Source organism: Centruroides sculpturatus, unplaced genomic scaffold, assembly GCF_000671375.1.
Source record: "Centruroides sculpturatus isolate CEXI.00-Female unplaced genomic scaffold, Cexi_2.0 scaffold524, whole genome shotgun sequence".
Taxonomy (NCBI): domain Eukaryota; kingdom Metazoa; phylum Arthropoda; class Arachnida; order Scorpiones; family Buthidae; genus Centruroides; species Centruroides sculpturatus.
Window position 1 is genome coordinate 320,421 of NW_019384773.1, and position 20,651 is coordinate 341,071.

General features: G+C 26.5%; 1 protein-coding gene across 1 annotated transcript in view; it reads left to right on the plus strand.

Annotated features, from left to right (window-relative positions):
• Positions 1-20,651, plus strand: part of LOC111629030 (ADP-ribosylation factor-like protein 5A) — a 78,368-nt gene that overhangs the window by 11,278 nt on the left and 46,439 nt on the right. Inside the window, exons 4-5 of the mRNA XM_023372897.1 lie at positions 8,508-8,591; positions 17,403-17,554. Of these exons, the coding sequence (XP_023228665.1) occupies positions 8,508-8,591; positions 17,403-17,554 (236 nt within the window). The remainder of the gene's footprint in view (positions 1-8,507; positions 8,592-17,402; positions 17,555-20,651) is intronic.

Sequence of the window (20,651 nt, forward strand, 5' to 3'; positions counted from 1 at the left end):
TTACATAATGCAAGGTAATAATTTAAATAATAATAAAAAAATATGGTTTGTGATTATTAAATGTATTTTTGTATAAATTATATCTTAATTTTATAAGATATATTAAATTATGTATTATCTTATTTTCTGAAAATAGTGCAAGTATGCACGTTCAGAGTTTACAGAATTGAGTAATTGTTTGTAGATTGTATGTCAACTTATTGATATTTTTTGGTATCTTTTTTAAGACTAAAAGAATTTCTTCACTAATAAAAAGCAATTTTGTTTAGATTTTTTGTTTTAGATTGAAAAACTAAATATAATATATTCTTGCTTTCAAATAGATATTCTATCAATTTAGACAAAATATATTGTAAACATATATAGTTGGTTTGCTGTATGTTATATTAACAATGTAAATTCGTCTCTGTAATCCAAAACACACGCTTTGGTAGACGTATCTCACAGCAATTTCTGGTTAGCAAATTTAACTTTTATTACCCATTGAACTACAAATATATTTCGGGTTGGTATAATATACTCCAACCCCTCTTCAGTGCTAGTTCAAATAAACAAAAAGTGTCAACATAGTCATGTTTTAACACTAGTCAAGTAAACATAGTCATGTTTTAACACTTTTTGTTTATTTGAACTAGCACTGAAGAGGGGTTGGAGTATATTATACCAACCCAAAATATATTTGTAGTTCAATGAAAAATAAAAGTTAAATTTGCTAACCAGAAATTGCTGTGAGATAAGTCTACCAAAGAGTGTGTTTTGGATTACAGAGACGAATTTACATTGTTAATATTGTAAACATGTTTTGGTTCAAGTTACACTTATAATATAATATTTAGATAAAATTTGATGATGATATAACTACTGGGTCAGTTTATTTGGGACATCTGATATAGTAAATACAGTATTATTAAACTTTATTGATTAAAGAGAGAGCTTTTATAGTGGGAGAGAACATAAATTTTCTGATATATATTTTTATCTTAAATAAATTAGTGAATGATAAAAAAATTGACAAATTTTAAACAACAGCAGTTTAGAAAAAGACTTTTTCTTTATCTGGCATTGAGTAAAATGAATACACAATATCTGGTCTTTGAGATTGGTCTAAGTTGATCAAGAAGCAAATAGTGAGTTAATAGATCTTCATTAGTACCACCCACAGTAAGGACAAGTTGCTGCTGAAGCTATATTTATACAATGGTATAAATTTGACATCAAACTTGTTCAATTTCAATTGAAGTTCTGTTAAGAGATGGTTCCTAATGTCTGCCTTGTTATTCATATGATATAATTTCCAAATTTAATATTTGTAGCATAATTCCTGCTCTATTAATTCAGCTGTTGGTTAGTTGATTATTAATATATATCAGGGTTTTGAGATGTTTATATTGAAGGATCAGTGATAAATTAAAAAAAAACCTGAACTCAAAGAATAAATTCCCGAATATTTGATCTCAGGAGCAAATTTAACTTCTGATAGACTTTTATTAATAAAACAGATTTTTTTTAGTTTTTTCATTATTTTGAAATATTACACCTTTTGTTTTTTGAACATTTATTGAAAAGTTAAGTTTTATATATTTGTGTTCAGTTACACTGAAATGCAACTTTGGAATCAGCTAAGAGTGATATATCATTTGCATATAATAAACAGTGTAGGTGTAAAGGAGTCAATGTCCGATCATTATTTTATGTTTTGGGGCGTTATTTTTATTTAATTATTTTCTTTTTGGGGTTCTTTTTTTGTTAAGGACAAACTCCTTAGCACCAGTGACCATAAAAGAAAAAGTAAACTTAGTTTGCATCGGTGCCTGATCCTGGAACGTCATCCTATGTAAATTAAGACAGTGCGGAGCTGCACTCGAAATAGAATAAAAAGCGACACTCCATGACAGAGAAGGTAGTTTTTCAGGTGACAACTGTGGTAGAAACGTCTGTGATCAATTAGAGGAAACCGTATCTTTTTGCTGTACAATCCTTTTGAGGTGGAGATAAAAGTTTTGTTGAGTTGGATATTATAAGTATTATTGTCTTTGATTATTGATTTTTGTTGCTACTTTTCCAGTGTTCAATTATTTAACTTACTGTTGGGACAATTAACCCATTATTGTTTTTTTGTCAAGATAATAAATCTTATATTTATTGTGAATTATTATATGTTGTTGTGAAAATTATTGGTTATTTTTTATTTTGGAAAGTCCAGACCTGGTACTTGAACCCTACTATTGTGTAACCCCTTTTTGTTTCGTAAACAGTGCGTTACATAACTGGCGCCCCGTTTATGTAAACAAAAAGGGGTTACATAATAGTGGGGTTCAAGTACCAGGCCTGGACTTTCCAAATAAAAAAAACAATAATTTCCACCACCACAGACAATAATTAATAATAAATATAAAGTTTAATTCTATTGACAACAAAAAAACAAATAATGGGTTAATTGACCCGAACAAAAAGTTAACTAATTGTAAAGTAGTAACAAAATCAATAATCAAAGAAACTTGTACGTATTTCTAATCAACAGAAAATATTTTAACTCCACCTCAAACAATATGATTTTACAGCAAAAGATACTATTTCCTCTAGTTTATAACCACCGTCGCTCCCACAGTGGTCACCTGAGTTTTACAGGGTGTAAAGGAGTCAATGTCCGATCGTTATTTTATGTTTTGGGGCGTTATTTTTATTTAATTATTTTCTTTTTGGGGTTCTTTTTTTGTAAACGGTGCGTTACATAGATCTTGTTCTGAATCAAAAGAAAGTCCCTGTAATCCCAACAGTACAAATATCTCTGGAAATTCATTTGTATACAGTATAAAAATAAAAGAGTGAGAGATTCTCAGTGTGGTAATTCTTTATTTGAATGACCTCGTATAAATTTGACATTTGTTAATTTCATAACAAGTTATCAAAAAAGTCTATAATAAAGTTATGAAGGATTTAGAAATTTTCATTCTATATAATTCAACTCATAAAATAGTGGTTCACACTTTTGTTAATACTGTATATCTAATTCATTGTTTTATTAGCAGTTCATTAGCTATTATTACAAACAGGTAAAAACTTGTTAAATCATTTTTCTCTTCTAATTAAACCTGAGAAAAATGGATATACAGTCGACCCCCCTATAATTACGGTCCCTATAATTACGATTCCTATAAAACTACGAAAAAATATACGTATTTTGGAAATGTTGAGTCGGATTAGTGTAGAATCGATTAATTTTATGGAAGAAAGCCTTTCAATCAGCCGTAGTCCGTAAACTTGACACGTGTCCGGCTGTGATTGGAACGACTTGTAAGAAATCGGATTCCTAATAAATTGGAACGTATCTATATCTTATAGGGGGGTCGACTGTATTATATAATTCCATGTAAGGAACATTTAAAAAGTGTGCAATTACAAAATTTCAATTTTTTGGATTTAATAAATGCTGGGAAATTATTGTAGAAGTTTATTCAACATCTTTTTGACAGAATTATGACATAATTATTATTATTTTTTTTTATTTTATATTGTTTGAATTGTCTATGTATTATTTTTGGGCTGCAATTTGAAAAAATTGTAGACTTATAAGTTCCTCCTGTCTTTCTTTCCTTAATCTTGAGAATGGAGTTAGATAGATGAAAGTTGAGACTAGCTTTGGAAAGCTTAGGGGCAGGAGGTCCTCATTAACAATATACAAACTTCCAATGCAAATAGGAAGTCATGTTATTTCAATTCAAAAATTTTTCCTTGAAAGGAGTTAGATAGATGACTGGCATGACTATTGCTAACAGGAAAAGTATGATGTACAGGGGCTTGCTAACAGGAAAAGTGTGCTGTATAGGGGCAAATACTACTAATTTGAGATGAAGAGCATATAATTTAAATTAAATAAATTAAAAATATGGTTTAAAAATTGCAGCCCAGTATTGTGATGATGTGTTGGTTTACATTTGACATGCAACTTTGGAATCAGCTAAGAGAGTGACAATGTCACAATACCAGGCTGCAATTTTTAACCATAAATAATAATTATTGTGATGATGTCACAATAAATATTTGCTTGTTATAAAATATAGGTTTCAGATTGCTTAAGTGTTTTATTAGTATTATCTATACAATTTTGATTATGAGTCTATAAACACTTATCTACACATTTGAGATATAATCAATAGATATACTATAATTCTAATTTAGACTAATTAAAAAAGCCTAGTTCAAATTAGTGAAAGTCTGAAATAGCAAGGTTTTTACTCAAATGAATATTGCATGGTCTGAAATTGCACTTTATTTAAAATCAAATTTTATTGGGTACTTTAAATGAACAAGTACAGTGGTTTAATAAACTTGTACAATGCAATAGTAGTAGTGGCATTGTTCTTCTCATTGACAATATGTACTAATTTGGGCTTAAAAAAAGAAGTTAATTTTTGTTTGTAATTTCTTTTTCTAATTGTTCTTTGATCATATCTTGATGCATTTTGTTAAAGCCTGGATTAGAATTGACAAAGTCATTACAGTAAAACCCTGCTTAACACGGGAATGCGTTCCTAGATGACAAAGTGCTAAATGAAAAAGTGTCAAACAAGGTCATTTTAACTTAAAGTAAATAGGGATAAGGTACGTAACCAAAAACACGTAACCAAAAATAAACAAATTTTACTTTAATTTTAAGTTATATTATTATGTAAATTAATATAAAAATATGAAAAATTTTTATTTTTGTTAAGGGACATTTTTTTGGATTATAAAAATATGTTAAATAACACACAAACATATGCACACTGTAAATGTAAAGTTTATTTTTTGTGACGAAGGTCCTGTCTTTTCTGAAATTCTTGTTTTTGCGATAAAGTCGTGAAGTTTCATTTGTCGCTTTTTTTCCCCTTAAGCAAATTTTGGTAGCAGAAGATCGCATCCAAAACGCCTCATTTTGCTTTTGCAGTCCTTTCAAAATCTGGATCATTCTCTACAATTTTATCAATGATTTTATTTATCGTTACCAAACTTTTATGAAGGAAATCTGTAAAGAAATTTTTTGGGTTCTTTGTTTTCAGAATCACTATTTTCCAGTTTTACACAAATTCCTTGTTCTGCAGTTCTTGAAGGTCATCATTGATAAGACTCTCACAAGAAACCTGCAGTAACTCCTCAATCTCCTGTTCATCTACATCTCCTAGTCCTGCTGTATTGATTAGGTTGAGTTTGATCAACCTAACGATACAGTGATAGTCTCTTCTCGTTGAGAAGTCTTGAATACTTTCAGCCATAACTTCTTCCACACTTCATTCATGCATTTATCAGTTAATTCTTGCCAAATGAAGTCGATATTGACTATGGCATTTATGATGATATATTTTTTCCAAAACTGTACCAAACAAATATAGATTTAAAGAAAGTGCACCATTTTGCCACTTTTTTCTGATTGGTTCGTGTTCGTAAATAATCATATTATATATGAATCAATGAAATTCTGTGATAATTTGAATCAACATAAATTTTGAGCTTTTTTTAGGCTTCGAGCAGACCGTGTTATATTGAATCAGTGTTAAGCAAGACAGCATTAAGCGGGGTTTTACTGTACTTTAAAAAAATACACAATGCAAAGCAATAGTCCAAATTAGTGAGGTTTTACTGTACTTATATTTTTCCATTCTTTTCAGAGGATAAATATTTTTGGTCTGTTTTAAGCAACCTTTTGCAATATATAATTGTAGAATAAAACATTCTAAACAACTTTTGTTTTCCAAGTGATTTTTACTTGAATTATATCCAAAAATATTAAATTTTTGTACATTTAATATTTTGAGACTTTTTAATCGTACATTGATTATGTTGCTTACATATAAGTTTAATATTGATTTTAAGCATGCTATATTTTATTCATTGTTAATATCATAAAATTGTTAACCTATATTTTTGTATGTTTTTAATTTTTTATATAGTTAAATTTCAATAAATAAACTTGACATCACTGTTGTATTCTAAATAAAATTTTTAATACTATAAATTTTAAATTAAGACTAATTGATATTTTTATTAGTGACAATGTGAGACAAATCATTCATTTTAAAATGTAACTACAATAATACACATTTTATTCTTAAAACTGTTGTATCTATTAGCTGTATAAGAATAAATGTTGTAAACATTGTTATAGTACTGTATATGATTAAACTCAATAAAGTTTTAAAAAAGGCTTAAAAGCATATCTAAATCTTTTATATTCATAAATTTTAATCCAAAATTGTTTTTATTGTCTTTTTATCTGTGCTTTTATTTATGAGGTAGTACTGGCCTACATTATCTCAGATAATGAGAGTTCAGTTGCATATTATATAAAAATTAAAAATTTGCATTGAAAGAGTATTTAAAAACTCCAAAGTATTTGAAATATGAATAAATGCTTGAAAGGATTCAAACCACATGCAGTTTAGATGGATACAACTATCATGTTCAAGAAGCTATCATGGTATAATTTCAGCTGAATTCATCTGAATCTGCCATTTTTATTATTTCAAATAGTTTGTTTCACTAACCTGTTTTTTAAATTAGCAATTCTAGTAAAAATAAAATTTTAATTAGATATTTCTAGAAAATAACACACAAATTTGACATTTTAGTGCTGTCATTAGATAAGTATTCCAAAATCATACTGTTAAAATTAGGTTATTACAGCTGATAGAGTATTGAGACAATTTTTCTAAAGATATGTGGTTCAAATTCATTATCTAGAAATAATTTATTTACTAATTTTTCATCATTTTGAAATTTAATTTTTATTTTTATGTACATTTTTCTTTTTGATTTATACTTAATTTGTGTAATTAATTGATTTTATCGTTTATGACAAAAATTTTGATATGAAATAAATATTACGCAATGTCTATTTTGAAATAGATTAAGGTTACTAATACAGATAAGATATAAGTCATAACATTTAATTTTATTCATTAAAAAACTATTTGAAATATTTCATGTATTTTTAATTAGTTCTAAAATTTTTCCAAATGATTAAAATATTACATTTATTTTTAAATTATATTTTGTTAATCCAATTGGTTTTTAAACATACCTTGTTTTGTAAATTTAAAAAATTATGTAGCAGTGTTTGTGACTTATTGCTTATATTTAGAGAATTTTTAATGGTATCTGAAATTACAGCCCCCAACCAATTTTTTTGCTGAAATCATAAAATTTTGACAAAACTTGACATTTTTAAGTTAATTTTATTACTAATGTTGTACAAAAATATTGGTTACTTATTACTACTGTATTATATCTTGTAATCACTTTAGTTCTGAGAATTCAAAAATTAGTGAATGAGAAAAAAACAATTATACTGATTACTTTGTTTATTATAAATATAAATGTAATTAAATGTTAAACTATTTAAAGTTTTCTTTTTGATTCTATTACTAAATTTAGTTGATTTTTATATTCACAATTAATTTTTTATGTAAAAATAAAATTAATATTTTTGTTTTGAAGAAGCAAGAAAATGGTTTTAATATCTTTGTAACTATTAAATTTTTTTTTATATTGTTGCATCTTGAATTATTTGTAATTTTATTAATGTATAATATTAATTAGAAATGCTCTATTTTTGTTTTACAGTTTTACTGCCAAACTAAAATAATAAACATTTTGTTTTTTCTTTAAAAAATAAAAATTTAATATGTTATTGGGCAATTATTAAAATAAATTATTGAAAAAAAAGGCTATTTATAACTATTATAAAAAATTCAAAATAATGTTATGAAATTATGAAACATATTGATTTTAATGGTTTATTGTATCATTAGTTGGGTTTTTTGAATAGATTATATTCTAAAAATAAATTATTTTACTGAAAATAAAATGTCAAGTTATTTTATTTTTAGATAAGAAGAAATTTTTGCTTTTTAAATTTATAAATTACACACACATACACATCATTATATATGTATATACAGTATATATAATGATAAAAAAACTTTGGTTGTAATTTTTGTTTATTGATAACTCTCTAATCAATATTTCATTTTTCTTTTTTGACAAAATTCTTATTTTTCTAAATTTTCACAAAAGTAATTAGTTTTGAGTAAAGTTTAAAATTAACCTATATAGATTAGCATTCCAGAGTAAATTAGTCTTTTGCAAAGTTATTACAAATGTTCTTTCAGTTCAGTTTTGTGCTTTTTTTTGTTTAATAAAATTAAATATATTTAAACAAATGTAATTTGTATATAAAAATGTCTAAACAAATTTTTGGAAGAATATTTTGATTTTACTTTTCTTTCTTGAACTTTCTGGAAAAGTTTTTTTCTATTTATTAATCCTATCATAATCTTATCTATTAATCCTATTAAACTTATTAGCTTACAGGAGATTATTTTTTTAATGTTATTAATATTAACGTTTTCAGAATGTTATGATAATTTGTAATTTTTTCAAAGTTTTTATCATAAGTTTATTATTATTAAATATATATATAATTAATCTTTTTAAAATAAAAAAGTAATTTGTAATCTTCTTCATTTTAGTTTGTCATTGTAGTATTGGATAGCACTGATCGAGAAAGGCTTCATATTACTAAAGAAGAACTTTGGAAATTGATGAATCATGAAGTATGTGATTTATATAATAACAACAATAATAATAAAGTATAAATATTATATACATAATTTTAATAATTTTGTGATAATTGTGAAATAGTTTACTATTAAGTATAAAATTATTTGATAAAGTATTTGATTAAAAGTTGATTTGTATCACTAAATATTGCATTAAATAAGATAGCTTATCAATTTTTTTAAAAGCTTTATTTTATGATCATGATATAAAAATTTATAATAGTAAATAAATCTCTTATTATTGCAATGATGGTTTTAACCTGCTTTATCAAAAATAAATTAAAATATCATTTATATTTTAAGTTTGAATTAATATTTAAAAGTTAAAAAAAAAATTTTAAATGGCTATATTATATTTTGTTTTAATTGTTAATTTTTTAACCTAAAGTTAAACTGTAAGTAATATAAATATTGTATTTGTTGCATATATTGCAATACAATATATTTATTTTATAATTATGAACAGATTTATTATGAATGCAGAAAATACATATTTAATTAAAATTGACACAAATTTTGCTTAATAGAAAATTATCTAAGCTACATCAATGGTGGATTTAGAGATCTGGAGGTCCTATATAATTGAAATGACTTAGTTGTGAAAATGGAATATTTTAATATTTTTTATTTACAAATTAATTTTTTTTACTTATTTATAATTCCAGATTTTTAAGGAACAGTTAAAAATTTTGCAAATGATTTATAGGTTTTTCAATTGTTGAAATCTTTAATGGTAGCTTAGTTTACTTATTGATAAATTTATTATCATATAATATGTAGCTGTTTATTATTTTGCTAGAAATTACACTTCTGTTGTCACTTTTGTTGTTGCAAATTATGATTTAATGGAAGAAAGTTAATCTCTTTATAAGATGATATACATAGTTTGTTATTATTACTTATGAGATAATGGCATGATGTTGGTGGTCACAGATTTTGATCAAACTCAGTGAGAATATAGTTCATTCCCAATGACTGAATGTGCCAAGTAGTAAGGTGCAACATTTAAAATTAAAAAGAAATTTAAAGTTGAAAATTGCACAATCACTTAAATCCTTTAGCATATCTGTCAGTATTTACAGAAAGGCTGGTGGCTCAGTAGGGGTGCACCTGTTTCATAATCATGAGGTTGATGTTTTGAATTTCAGTATTAATGTAGTCTTTCTTTTTTAATGAAACTAATTTTTACTTTATTCATGGTATTTTTAAATTTATTATATTTATTTCAAAATTATTCTCAAATATTCATGTACTGTACATATGGTATTCATATGTAATATTTACTGTATTTATAATTTATTTGAAAAGACAATAACATATAAACAAAATTATCATTATTCAAGACCAATTTTGTTAATAAAAAAGTTATTTCACTTTGCTATTTGGGAGCACAATGTGGATTATAATTATTGTAGAAGCATATGAAAAAAACAGTGTGCACATTGAATAAATGTAGCATTTTTACAATAAGATTTACATGTCACTGGAAAACAAACATTTAAAAACTCTTCTGTCATCAACTAATTTGGAGGAGAATCATGCATACTATATCACATTTGAAAATAATGGAGAGATTAATATTTTCTCCTAACCACCTTTGCAAGTTCCAAAATTAATGTAGAACCTTTGGCTGCAATCAGATCTTGATTTTTGAAAGGATGCTTTCACAATACATAAAAGCATCCTTTAAACAATATTTTGCAATATTATCATGAAGTGATTCTTCTGCAGAACAAATTTCTTTGCTATTGATGTTAGCATGCAATATCAAAGCCATCTTTCCATTCTTTAACAAATGAAAACACAATTATAGGCACATTTAGGTTAAACAATGACTTTGTTGCCAAAGTATGTATGTATTGTATGTGAATACAGTAATACCCCAAACTTATGCAATAGGTGGGACTGAGCGATAATAGCATAAGTCGAGGTATAATTTTGCATATAAATACATACAAATAATTTTTAATTGGGGCCGGAGACTAAAGAAAACAATAATTTAGAAAAAAATGGTTAATAAAATCTTAGATAATACATATGTGTAACAAATTATATTATTATGCAATTTTTCACATTTATTTGATTATCACACCATAATTTTAACATTGTTTCCATCTCAATGATAATACCGTGACGTTTACAAATGATACTTGAACTCTTTAATAATGTTAACTTTACATTCCAAAGATTAAGTTTTTCTTTTCTTGTTTGATGCAGAAGAATCAGTTCTACTTCGTATTGGATGACATAGTTTAGTCTCTCAAGATTCCACGCGACATGTCCGAACATGTTAGCTGAACAATAGTGTGGGGGGAGTGAGTAATCAAGAGTTGCGTGGCACTCAAACAAAAGACGAATTGACGAGATTTGAAAATAGCGTAAGTCAAGGTATTACTGTATATAGAAAGCATTTTGTTTTTAAATAAATATTGTTATATAGCATTTTTAATTTTATTTGATGTTGACTTGTTACTTGAAACAGTTGATTTTATTGTTTTATTACCCAGTTTATTTGTTCATTTGTAGTTTTTTAAAAATAAATCAGTTTTCTCTTGGACAATATAATAAATTAAAAAACATCAAGAATAAAGTGAAAATTATAGTTTTACAAAAAAAATTACATTGATATTTTGAATCTCATTGCTATTAATCTCTTGATTATGAAAATGGTGTGACCTCACTGAACCATTGGCCACTCTGTAAATAATAAATAGAATATTTATTATTTACATGATTGTGCAATTTTCAACTTTAATTTTCTGTTTTAATTTTTAGTGTTGTACCTTATTGCTTGGCACATTCAGTCATCAAGGATGCACTATATCTTCAGAGTTCAATCAATGTCATGCCATACCCTCATTAGATATTTCATTGATGGTAAAGTTAATAAGTAGAAGAATGAAATTACTTAAATTTTCTAAAACATTTAAGTAATTTCATTCTTCAACAGATCACTTAAGAATTTATGCAAATATTAAATAAATTGTTTATTGGATATAATTTATTTTGTCAACATAACACTATAACTAATATGGCAAAATGATCTAAATCATATTTTGATGTGGTTTCTTCATAGCAGTGTAAAAATGCTCATTTAATTAAATCTATTTTGAGGTATTATTAATATTCATCTGGGTGTAAATGTCATGTAACTAATAAAGCATACATAAATCTTATTATATTCCCTCTTAATTTGTAGTTGAAAGTAATTTATTATCAGAATAAATTAAAATTAGAAGAAAATATATTAAATATATACTTGATATTCTCTTCATTATTTATGTAAAAATAAAGTCTGATATAAATTTAACACACCTTTTTTATTTCATAAATAATTAAAAAAATTATGTAAAAATATGAGATTATTATTTGGTTTTACATTTCTTTTGAAAGAAGAGTTTATACATTAAATCTAATGAATTGTTAACACACACAAAAAGTATAAAAACACCTTGTAGCTCCAGCAATATGTTAAGAGTAAAAATGTTTTGACCTCTGTTAATAAGTCTTCCTCAGTTAGAAAACAAATAAATTTAATGAAAACAAATGCATAGAGCATTCCAAAATAAATAGAATATATATAAATTTTTAAACTCAAAGGAAATCTGTGTTACTTTTTATTTTTTATTCAACAAAATAGAGATGTGAAGGTAAGAAAACAAATATAAAAGCATTTACATAAATTAAAATAACACTATTTTAGTGACAGAGTGTGAAACAATAAGAGCAAGTTAGATCTCATAAATAGAATACCAAGCAGACGATATATCTGCTTCTCAGTAGTTCATACAATGTTGTTTTCTTTTGGCTTTATAGATTTCTAATGTCTCCAAGTATCTGAGGTGTTATGGCTGCTGGAAGATCTAATTATCTTTGCATTCTCCCACTTAACTTGTATATCTTGTTGGTTAGCATAATCTACTAAGATTATATTGCCCAGAATTTTGTCAACCATATTTTTATGCTCCATAACTTTCTTCCTTAGACCAAGAATGACAAACCTGTGGTACATAAGGAGAAATCATCTGGCATGTAACATATATAATACAATTTCAATTTATAACCTGTATTTTTCAGTTATCCTTTTAGTTTATCGGGGAAGAGTCACATTAAACTATTCCCTATAGGGAAAGAGTCACATTAAACTATTCCCAAGTCCCATTAAACTATCCCCAGTATAGGGGAAGAGTCACATTAAGCTATTCCCAAGTGACTCTTCCCCCTATACTTAGGTTGTGAATGTACAGTTCTTGTTGTTTCATAAATAGAAAATAAGTGTTATATAACTGTGACAAGAAAGCCATCCTGCTTGGCAATTTTCTTGATGTACTCAAGCTCACTTATGGTGTCTGTGATGCTTGTGCTGCAATGAGTGAACATTCTTCATAATATATTATGATCTGAACACTGAGAATTTGGTGTACAGTGAGTCAACTTAGTTGTACAAGATGAAAACCAGTTAGTATATGTGTTTATGATAATGTTGGTGTAAATGATGAATATAAATGATAATTAATACTTTATAAAGAATATTTTACTCATTCATACTGAATAGGTTTTAAAAATTTTCATTACATTGTGTGAACCAGGGCTGTGGAGTCAGAGTCTGGACATATTTCTGGCCAGAGGAGCCAGAGTTGGGAAAAATGTGTTGACTGACTCTGGCATTTTAAATTTAATTTAGTTTTTTTTTTTTTTAAATGAAAGAAAATTTATTTTATATTTATTAATTTTTTAAAAATGTATTTTTATTTTGTTATAATTCATTTATTTTAAATACAAAATGCAACAATTTAATTTATTAAATATGTATCGATAGTTTTCTTTGTAGTATTTGTGTTTAGTAGTTAAATTATTTTGACCCACTTGAATTTGAATAATATTGATTCATTCCTTTCTTATCCCCGTCCTAAATAAGTATTCTATTTTTCTGAATGAGCCAGACTAATTGATCAGAGTATATATTTATCTTTTCTGAACAAGGGGCTGAAGTAGCTAGATTGCACACTTTTTAATTGAACTAACTTTTCTGGAAAGGTGAAATTGAAGTGCAAAAGTTAGAATAAAGATATGTAGATGTAGAATTCTATTGTTCCCTTTTTTTCCTCTTATTAAATATTTGTTAAAAATTAATTTTTTTGTACAAATAAATATTGATGTAAGTTAAATATTAAAAATACTAACTATAAAAGTATTTGGGTAAATTCCCTGGGCTCCTTTCAGAGTTCAGAGTAGGGTAACCCCCTATGAGTGCCTCTGCTCCCCATAAAATGACTTGGTATTTAATTTTGCCGGAGTCTGAGTTGGCCTACTAAGATTATCAGGAGTCTGAGTTGAGTGTTTTTTTACCAACTCTGCAGCCCTGGTGTGAACAGTCATCAATAACTTGTTTTTTAAATATATTTGTAGTTGAAAAGGCAAGTAAATTAAATATATTATTTATTCATCTTTAAAATTAGTTTTATTCAATTCTTGTATTGATTAAATAGAAAATTTAATTTAAAAGATGCAAGTCAAATGTTAGTTTGTGAGCTTTTAAGCTTTAGAATTAAAAATTGCAAAATCTTTTTAGCATTTATAAGGCATAATTTATCACTGTTTTATTTCTTTTATATCTTTTTATAACTAGCAGTAAATTTATTTCAACTTAACTTCAAGGTTAATAATTATCAATTAAAGAAAAATTGCACTGGTTTTTTATTGTTTAAAAGATATGATTGTAATATATATAAATGTGTTTTCTATGAAATTATGAATGAAAAAATAACATTTTATTTACTTTTATGAGAATATTTAAAATTTTATATACACATTTAATTTTTTAAGTTTAAATAAAAATTATTAATAATCCAAGTGAAAATATTTATTATTTAGAAAGTTTTAAATTGAACATTCTTTAAAAAAAAAAAAAATAATAATAATAATAAGATATTTTATATTACAATCTCAGCTGGATTAAGGAGATTTTAAGCAAAACTTGTAATCCAGGCTGTCAAAAGAAGAGTCAATTATTTTGTTATATTTATTTGAAAAAATGGCAGTTACTGCACTTACAACAATAGTAATAATACAGTAAAACCATGATTTTAATGAACTAATTTGCATAAGGAGTGTATGTTAAAGCCCAAAGTCCGTTATATAATAAAGTAGGTTTTCTGAATGTATGTGTTAAAATATTGACAAATTAGTTAATCTGTTTTTACTTATGTAGATACATTTATTTAATTAATTAAAATTAAATATATATGAGAAGTTTAATTTTACAGAGAAGTTTTCTGTGTATTATTGCTTATGTATTCACCATAGTTCTGGGATTGTAATAAACATGTATACAACTAAATAAACAAACATTTTCTGGAAAATACACTTTATTTGTTTAGTTAAATACAATTAATGTTCTTAAAAAGAAAACCAAATTTAAATTTGACAAGAACACAAAGAATTTTGTATTTGTCTTTAGATGAGATATATTGAGACACTCCCATGTAGCATAAAGTTAAGGATGACCCTTGAAGTTGAAAAAAATAACATGTTAATTTAATTACCAGCATTTTAAAATTTTATGAATTTTCCCATATTAGTAGGATGTCGTCTACATGGCGTAAGTATAGTGATGTATAGCATATAGTAAGTGGGGCGTGTTTTTTGTTCCACGTCTCTCATACCGAGCTCAGCTAATACTGCAGATAGAGGAGAGCCCATGGGACCCCTTGCTTCTGTAAGTAGACTTTCTGGTTGAAGCAGAAATAGTTGTTTTCGGTGATGAAGATCAGCGCTTCACGAATGTCTAGCACTTGTTGAACCGTAAAACCTTTTTTGAGGAGCATGGCGTTGGCTAGCATTACGGCTTCAAATACTGGAATGGATGGGTAAAGGGTAAATTGACAAGAAAAAATTTACCGTTTTCTACTTGGAACACTCTGCACGTTCTATTTTTCAAATTTATTATTTTTCGCCTGAGGACGATGATATAATACTTGTCGAAAGTATTTGCGATATAAGAAAATCGTGTTAACGCTGAACTCAGTGCTTGTTATCAAGAAGCTATACAATTTTGGCATGAGTTTTATTTATTTAACTACTTTGATTTCCATAAAGGTAAATCAAATGATTTGAAAGTATTCAGGATTTTGTGAATGTTTTATCTTTTAATGTTTTGTGATAAAAAAGTGAAATAACCTCAAAATCTTCAAAATAATTTGTTTTGACTTAAAATTTCTGAGATGAAATTTGAGCAAAACGTAAAGTCAAAAATGTAAATGTGATTCCACATGAAAAATTTACCATAAATGAAACAAATATTAAAAGTATGTTATAAATTTCATAACATCCAGTGCTGAGATGAGTACTCAATTAAGTGAATACAGTAGAGCATCGATTATCCAACTCAATTGGGGACTCAGGTTGGTCGGATAACTGAAAAAATCGGATAACCGAAAAGAAGGTAAAAAATATACTATTAGTATAGTATATTAGGATATTAGTATATCCCATGTAATTAGTTTATTAGTATATCGCTATTAACCAACTTCACGTTGAATTTTCATTGATGTTTAGCCTAACAAATTTTTTTAAAAATAATAATCATCACTATTGTATCGTTAAAAATTATTTTATTGCTCACGAAACAAACCACCACTCATAATTAGAAAATTGAGTCTCGTTTAAATACTGGCCTCCCTTCAATGGTCGAGCTGCTGATGCCAACTAAAACACGCAAAAATTTAACAAAAATAATATTAAAGTAGCCAAGACAGCCAAATATTGTAGCGCCACATCACTAGCGGACATTTGAAATTTGCCAACTAGAACGGTCAGTTAACCGATGTGACGGTTAATCGGGGGTCGGGTAATTGATGCTCTACTGTAATAATTAAAAATTAAATTAAGCTGAAACTATTACTAAATAGTAACTGATATATAAATGTCTGTAACTAAATAGTAATACTAAAAAGATGTACCACTGTAATTAATCTTACAAATGTATCACTTTGTATCATGTTGTTGGAAACATTATAGTTGTTTGTTTGAATGCTGTTACTTATCCCAACTTTATGAACGTACAGAATTTAATTTACAGATGGGGCTAGCCTCATTTCTATCAAATGCTGCTCATTTCTATCAAATCACTGTGTCAGTTTTCTCATTGATGATGCATTTAAAGTCTTCTTGATAGTTGTAAGGTTATCAAAATTTAGCTTTGAGTTTTACATGCATGCCTTCTATTGGTCAAAAAACTATTAAAACTGTGATTTGAGTTTTCTCAGTCTATTTGATATGCTCATTATTTCATAATTGAAAATTTTAATTGTTTATAAATATTTAGGAAGAATGGGTCAAAAGCCTCAGATACTTCAATAGTGATAATATCTAAATTTGGAAATGTTATTACCATTGTTTAATTAAATAAATGAATGCAGTGATTCTGATAATGTACTACTTTTCCAGGATCATTGCATTCATTGTCTGTGTTTACTTTTAATGCAAATGCTAGATTATTCTTACTCTGTAATTCTTGAATGTTGATATTAGTTGCTTACATCTCTTAAAGCATTTCAGATTCAAATGATTGATATTTATTGTTCACTTTACACAAAAAAAAAATTTAAATTTCAAGTATGATCTTTACATATAATTCACTGGCCTATGAAATTTGGCCCTATACAATTACCTAGTCTGCCAGCACCTAAGGCTAATCTTGATTACAATAATCACTTTATAATAATAATAATAATATGGAATTAATTTGAATTTTGTTATATACTTGTAGAAAAGATTGTTTTGAGATGAATTATTTTTTTCTAGGATCTCAGAAAAGCAGCAGTACTTATTTATGCTAATAAACAAGATGTTAAGGGGTGCATGACTCCAGCAGAAATAACAAAACAGCTTAATTTAACTTCCATAAAAAAACATCGTTGGAGGATACAACCATGCTGTGCTTTGACAGGTGAAGGGTAAGAAAAAAATTAATATTTTCAATTTTTTACATTTTAACATAAGTTTATCTTTTATAAATTATTTTTGACTCAATTTTTAAATGCTCATGTTAAGTTTTATTAAATCAAAAAATAATTTTTAAAGTACTTCAAAGTCTGTATATGAGAGTAACTCTTTGTATTAAATTTTCTATTACAATTGTAAATATTTACTTATATATTCAAAATAATTCATACTCTATTATATATTAACCTGCAAAGAAAGAGGGTGAAATACAAATATTTTTTTTATTCTTTCCCTTTTATTCTTCTGTACTACATTACCATATACATAATACTGTTTTCTTAAGCTAGATTTTGTTTTCTTTTATGAACTAAAAGATATAAAATAAACTATGATAATTTAAGTAGATCTGTCTTTAGTTAACTCTTTAAATGTGAATTAAAATTGGCTTAATCCATTTGAGACAAAATTGCCCAAGGGAAGGTTATTTGACTAGTTTTGCTATACAAATTCCCCTCAATAGCATTAGGGGTAAAAATGATTGTCTCCAGGTACATAGAAAGAAGACATTTTCAGAGCTTAGGGTTAATAAATGAAAAAAAACAGGTTACTAGTATATCTATAGTTAATGTAGTTAATGTATATATATCTGTAATTGATGCATCAATAATTGTCATAGAATTTCCTGCTTTTGTCAAATAGTAAAAAAAAAAAAAATTACTTCTGTTTTTACAATCTAATTCTGGAAAACTTACAATAAGTCATATTATGACTCATTAAAATTGGCTGATGGTATTAAAAATATAAAAATATGTTGAAGATACAAAAATTCATACTCATCATGACTCATTTATTAATTCATATTAAATTTAGTGATATAAATTATGATTACATTCCTGAAAGTACAGGAGAGGGAGAAGAGAATTACTACATAAGTGAACTACATAATTCTTCACCCAAATAGCCAACCAAGAAAAAAATTTTTTATATAGTTGTAAAAGCATATCATAAAATAGGGTTTATTATTAATTAAAAATAAATAAAAAATAATGTAAATTTTAATTTAACTAAATATGAACTTAATGTAAATAGATTTGATGTTTATAAAAAAATTTAGTTTATAATATATTTAAAGATTTTTTTTCTTTGTTGCTATTGGAACATTTGTTAGATAAAAATGAGAAATACTGTAGTTTAGGACTTATATATAATATGTGCTTCCATTTCAGCAAAAAATATTTAATATATTTAAGCCATCTGTCATTTTGCACTTGGAGCCAATTTTTTTTCTTTTACTGTATTCTAGTTAAAAAAAGGGGGTTAAAATTAGAATGTATACTTTTATTTATCAGGGAAAAACAAGAATTTAAAAGAAATCATTTACTATTAAAATATTTTACATGAATACATGCAAAAGCAGCATAACTATAACAAAAAGCTAATAATAATAAGTAAACTTTCACTAATCCAGCCACTCCTTGCACATAGGGGTGTTGGACTAGCAAGAATTCCAGATTACTGTGTGTACACAGACCTAAAGCCTTCCTAAAGGTAATGAATGAAGTGACTTGTTTCCCTTTAGAACTTTTTTTTTTTTTTTGAGGCAGGTGAGCAAATAATGTGGCATGCTGAAGTGCAATACTGTACAAAGAAATAAAACCCAAGTAAATAGTAAAACAGGGTATGTGACTTGACTAACATTTTTATGAAAATGGGAGCACATAGGCAATCACACTGAGAGGTATGCCAGATAATTGAGAGGCTTGATTGTTGAAGGCCAAATTAGCAAATGTGCTGTAATAATAATATGGTTAATTAACAGTAACATTTTTATTCAAGAGTTGGGTTAGGTAGGTTACATGTAGTCTAGTAAAGGCTGTTTGAGGAATTCATTAGCCTATGGGTGATGAAACTTCTCATATAAGATGCAAGGTGATTTGGATCATTCGCTACAATTTGATCAACAATTTTGATTATCATTATCAAACTTTTATGAAGGAAATCTGTAAAGAAATTTTTTGGGTTCTTCATTTTCAGAATCACTATTTTCCAGATTTACACAAATTCTAAGGGTGCACCGATTAATCGGTAAGTAATCGGTAATTGGCCGTATCGGCCATTCCCCCCAATTAATCGGTTTCGATAATCGGCCAATTTTACATTTTGGTATTTTTGTTACAATGTTACGTACAATGCTAGTAATAAAAACTAATAAATTTCTGTTATATATTTATTATTTATTACATGACAAACTGAATATTAAAAAAATGTTACTAATCAAATTATCCCTTTTATCGATACATATTATAAGTATAATACGATGTATAATATAAAGTTTAAACTTTACATAAGAAAAAGTATTGAATAGGTTAAGAAAAAAAATTAAATTTTTAATTGTTTCATAAGTTTAAAGTTTAAACATATAAAACAAATAAAATACAATTTAAGGGTTTTACAATGCAAAAACATGAGAATTTCACTATTTTTAGGGCATAACCTATTTTTTGCCGGCTCATAAATGTTATCTCCAGTGCGGAAAATTTTTTCACTTTCAATGGAAGATGCTGAGGCATTTAAATATCTCATAGCTATTTTGCTCAAATTAGGGATAAATGTAAATATGTTTCTAATTGTTGATCGAAACGTTTGTACATCTCTTTCGTTTTTTTTTTCTTTCTTTTTAAAAACATGCTATTCTTCATTCTTTCGTTTACCAGAAGCTAATTCATCAAATAAATCAGAAAAACTTAGAAATTCACCTCCATCTTGATCACCTCCATCTTGATCAGCTTCAGAATTTAATTCTTATTGAGATTTCCTCTAGCATATCCTCTTTTTGAAATTTCATTTTGAATCTAATAAAAATCACAAGCATAAAGACTTGTTTTCTATATATGCTGAAAATCTTTTTTTATTGGGTTTTCTAGTTCTTCTGTTGTGGTATTAATGCCACTAAAGGAACTACTGATCTTTGCTTTTGATAAGAATAATTTCAGAGTCTCTATTGTGGGAATTATTGAAGATGAAGTGGCTTCTCGTTTGCTGGCTTTCCACAGTAATTTCTTTGAATGGTTTTACAAGTAGAACAATTTTTTCAACGAGAGACCACTG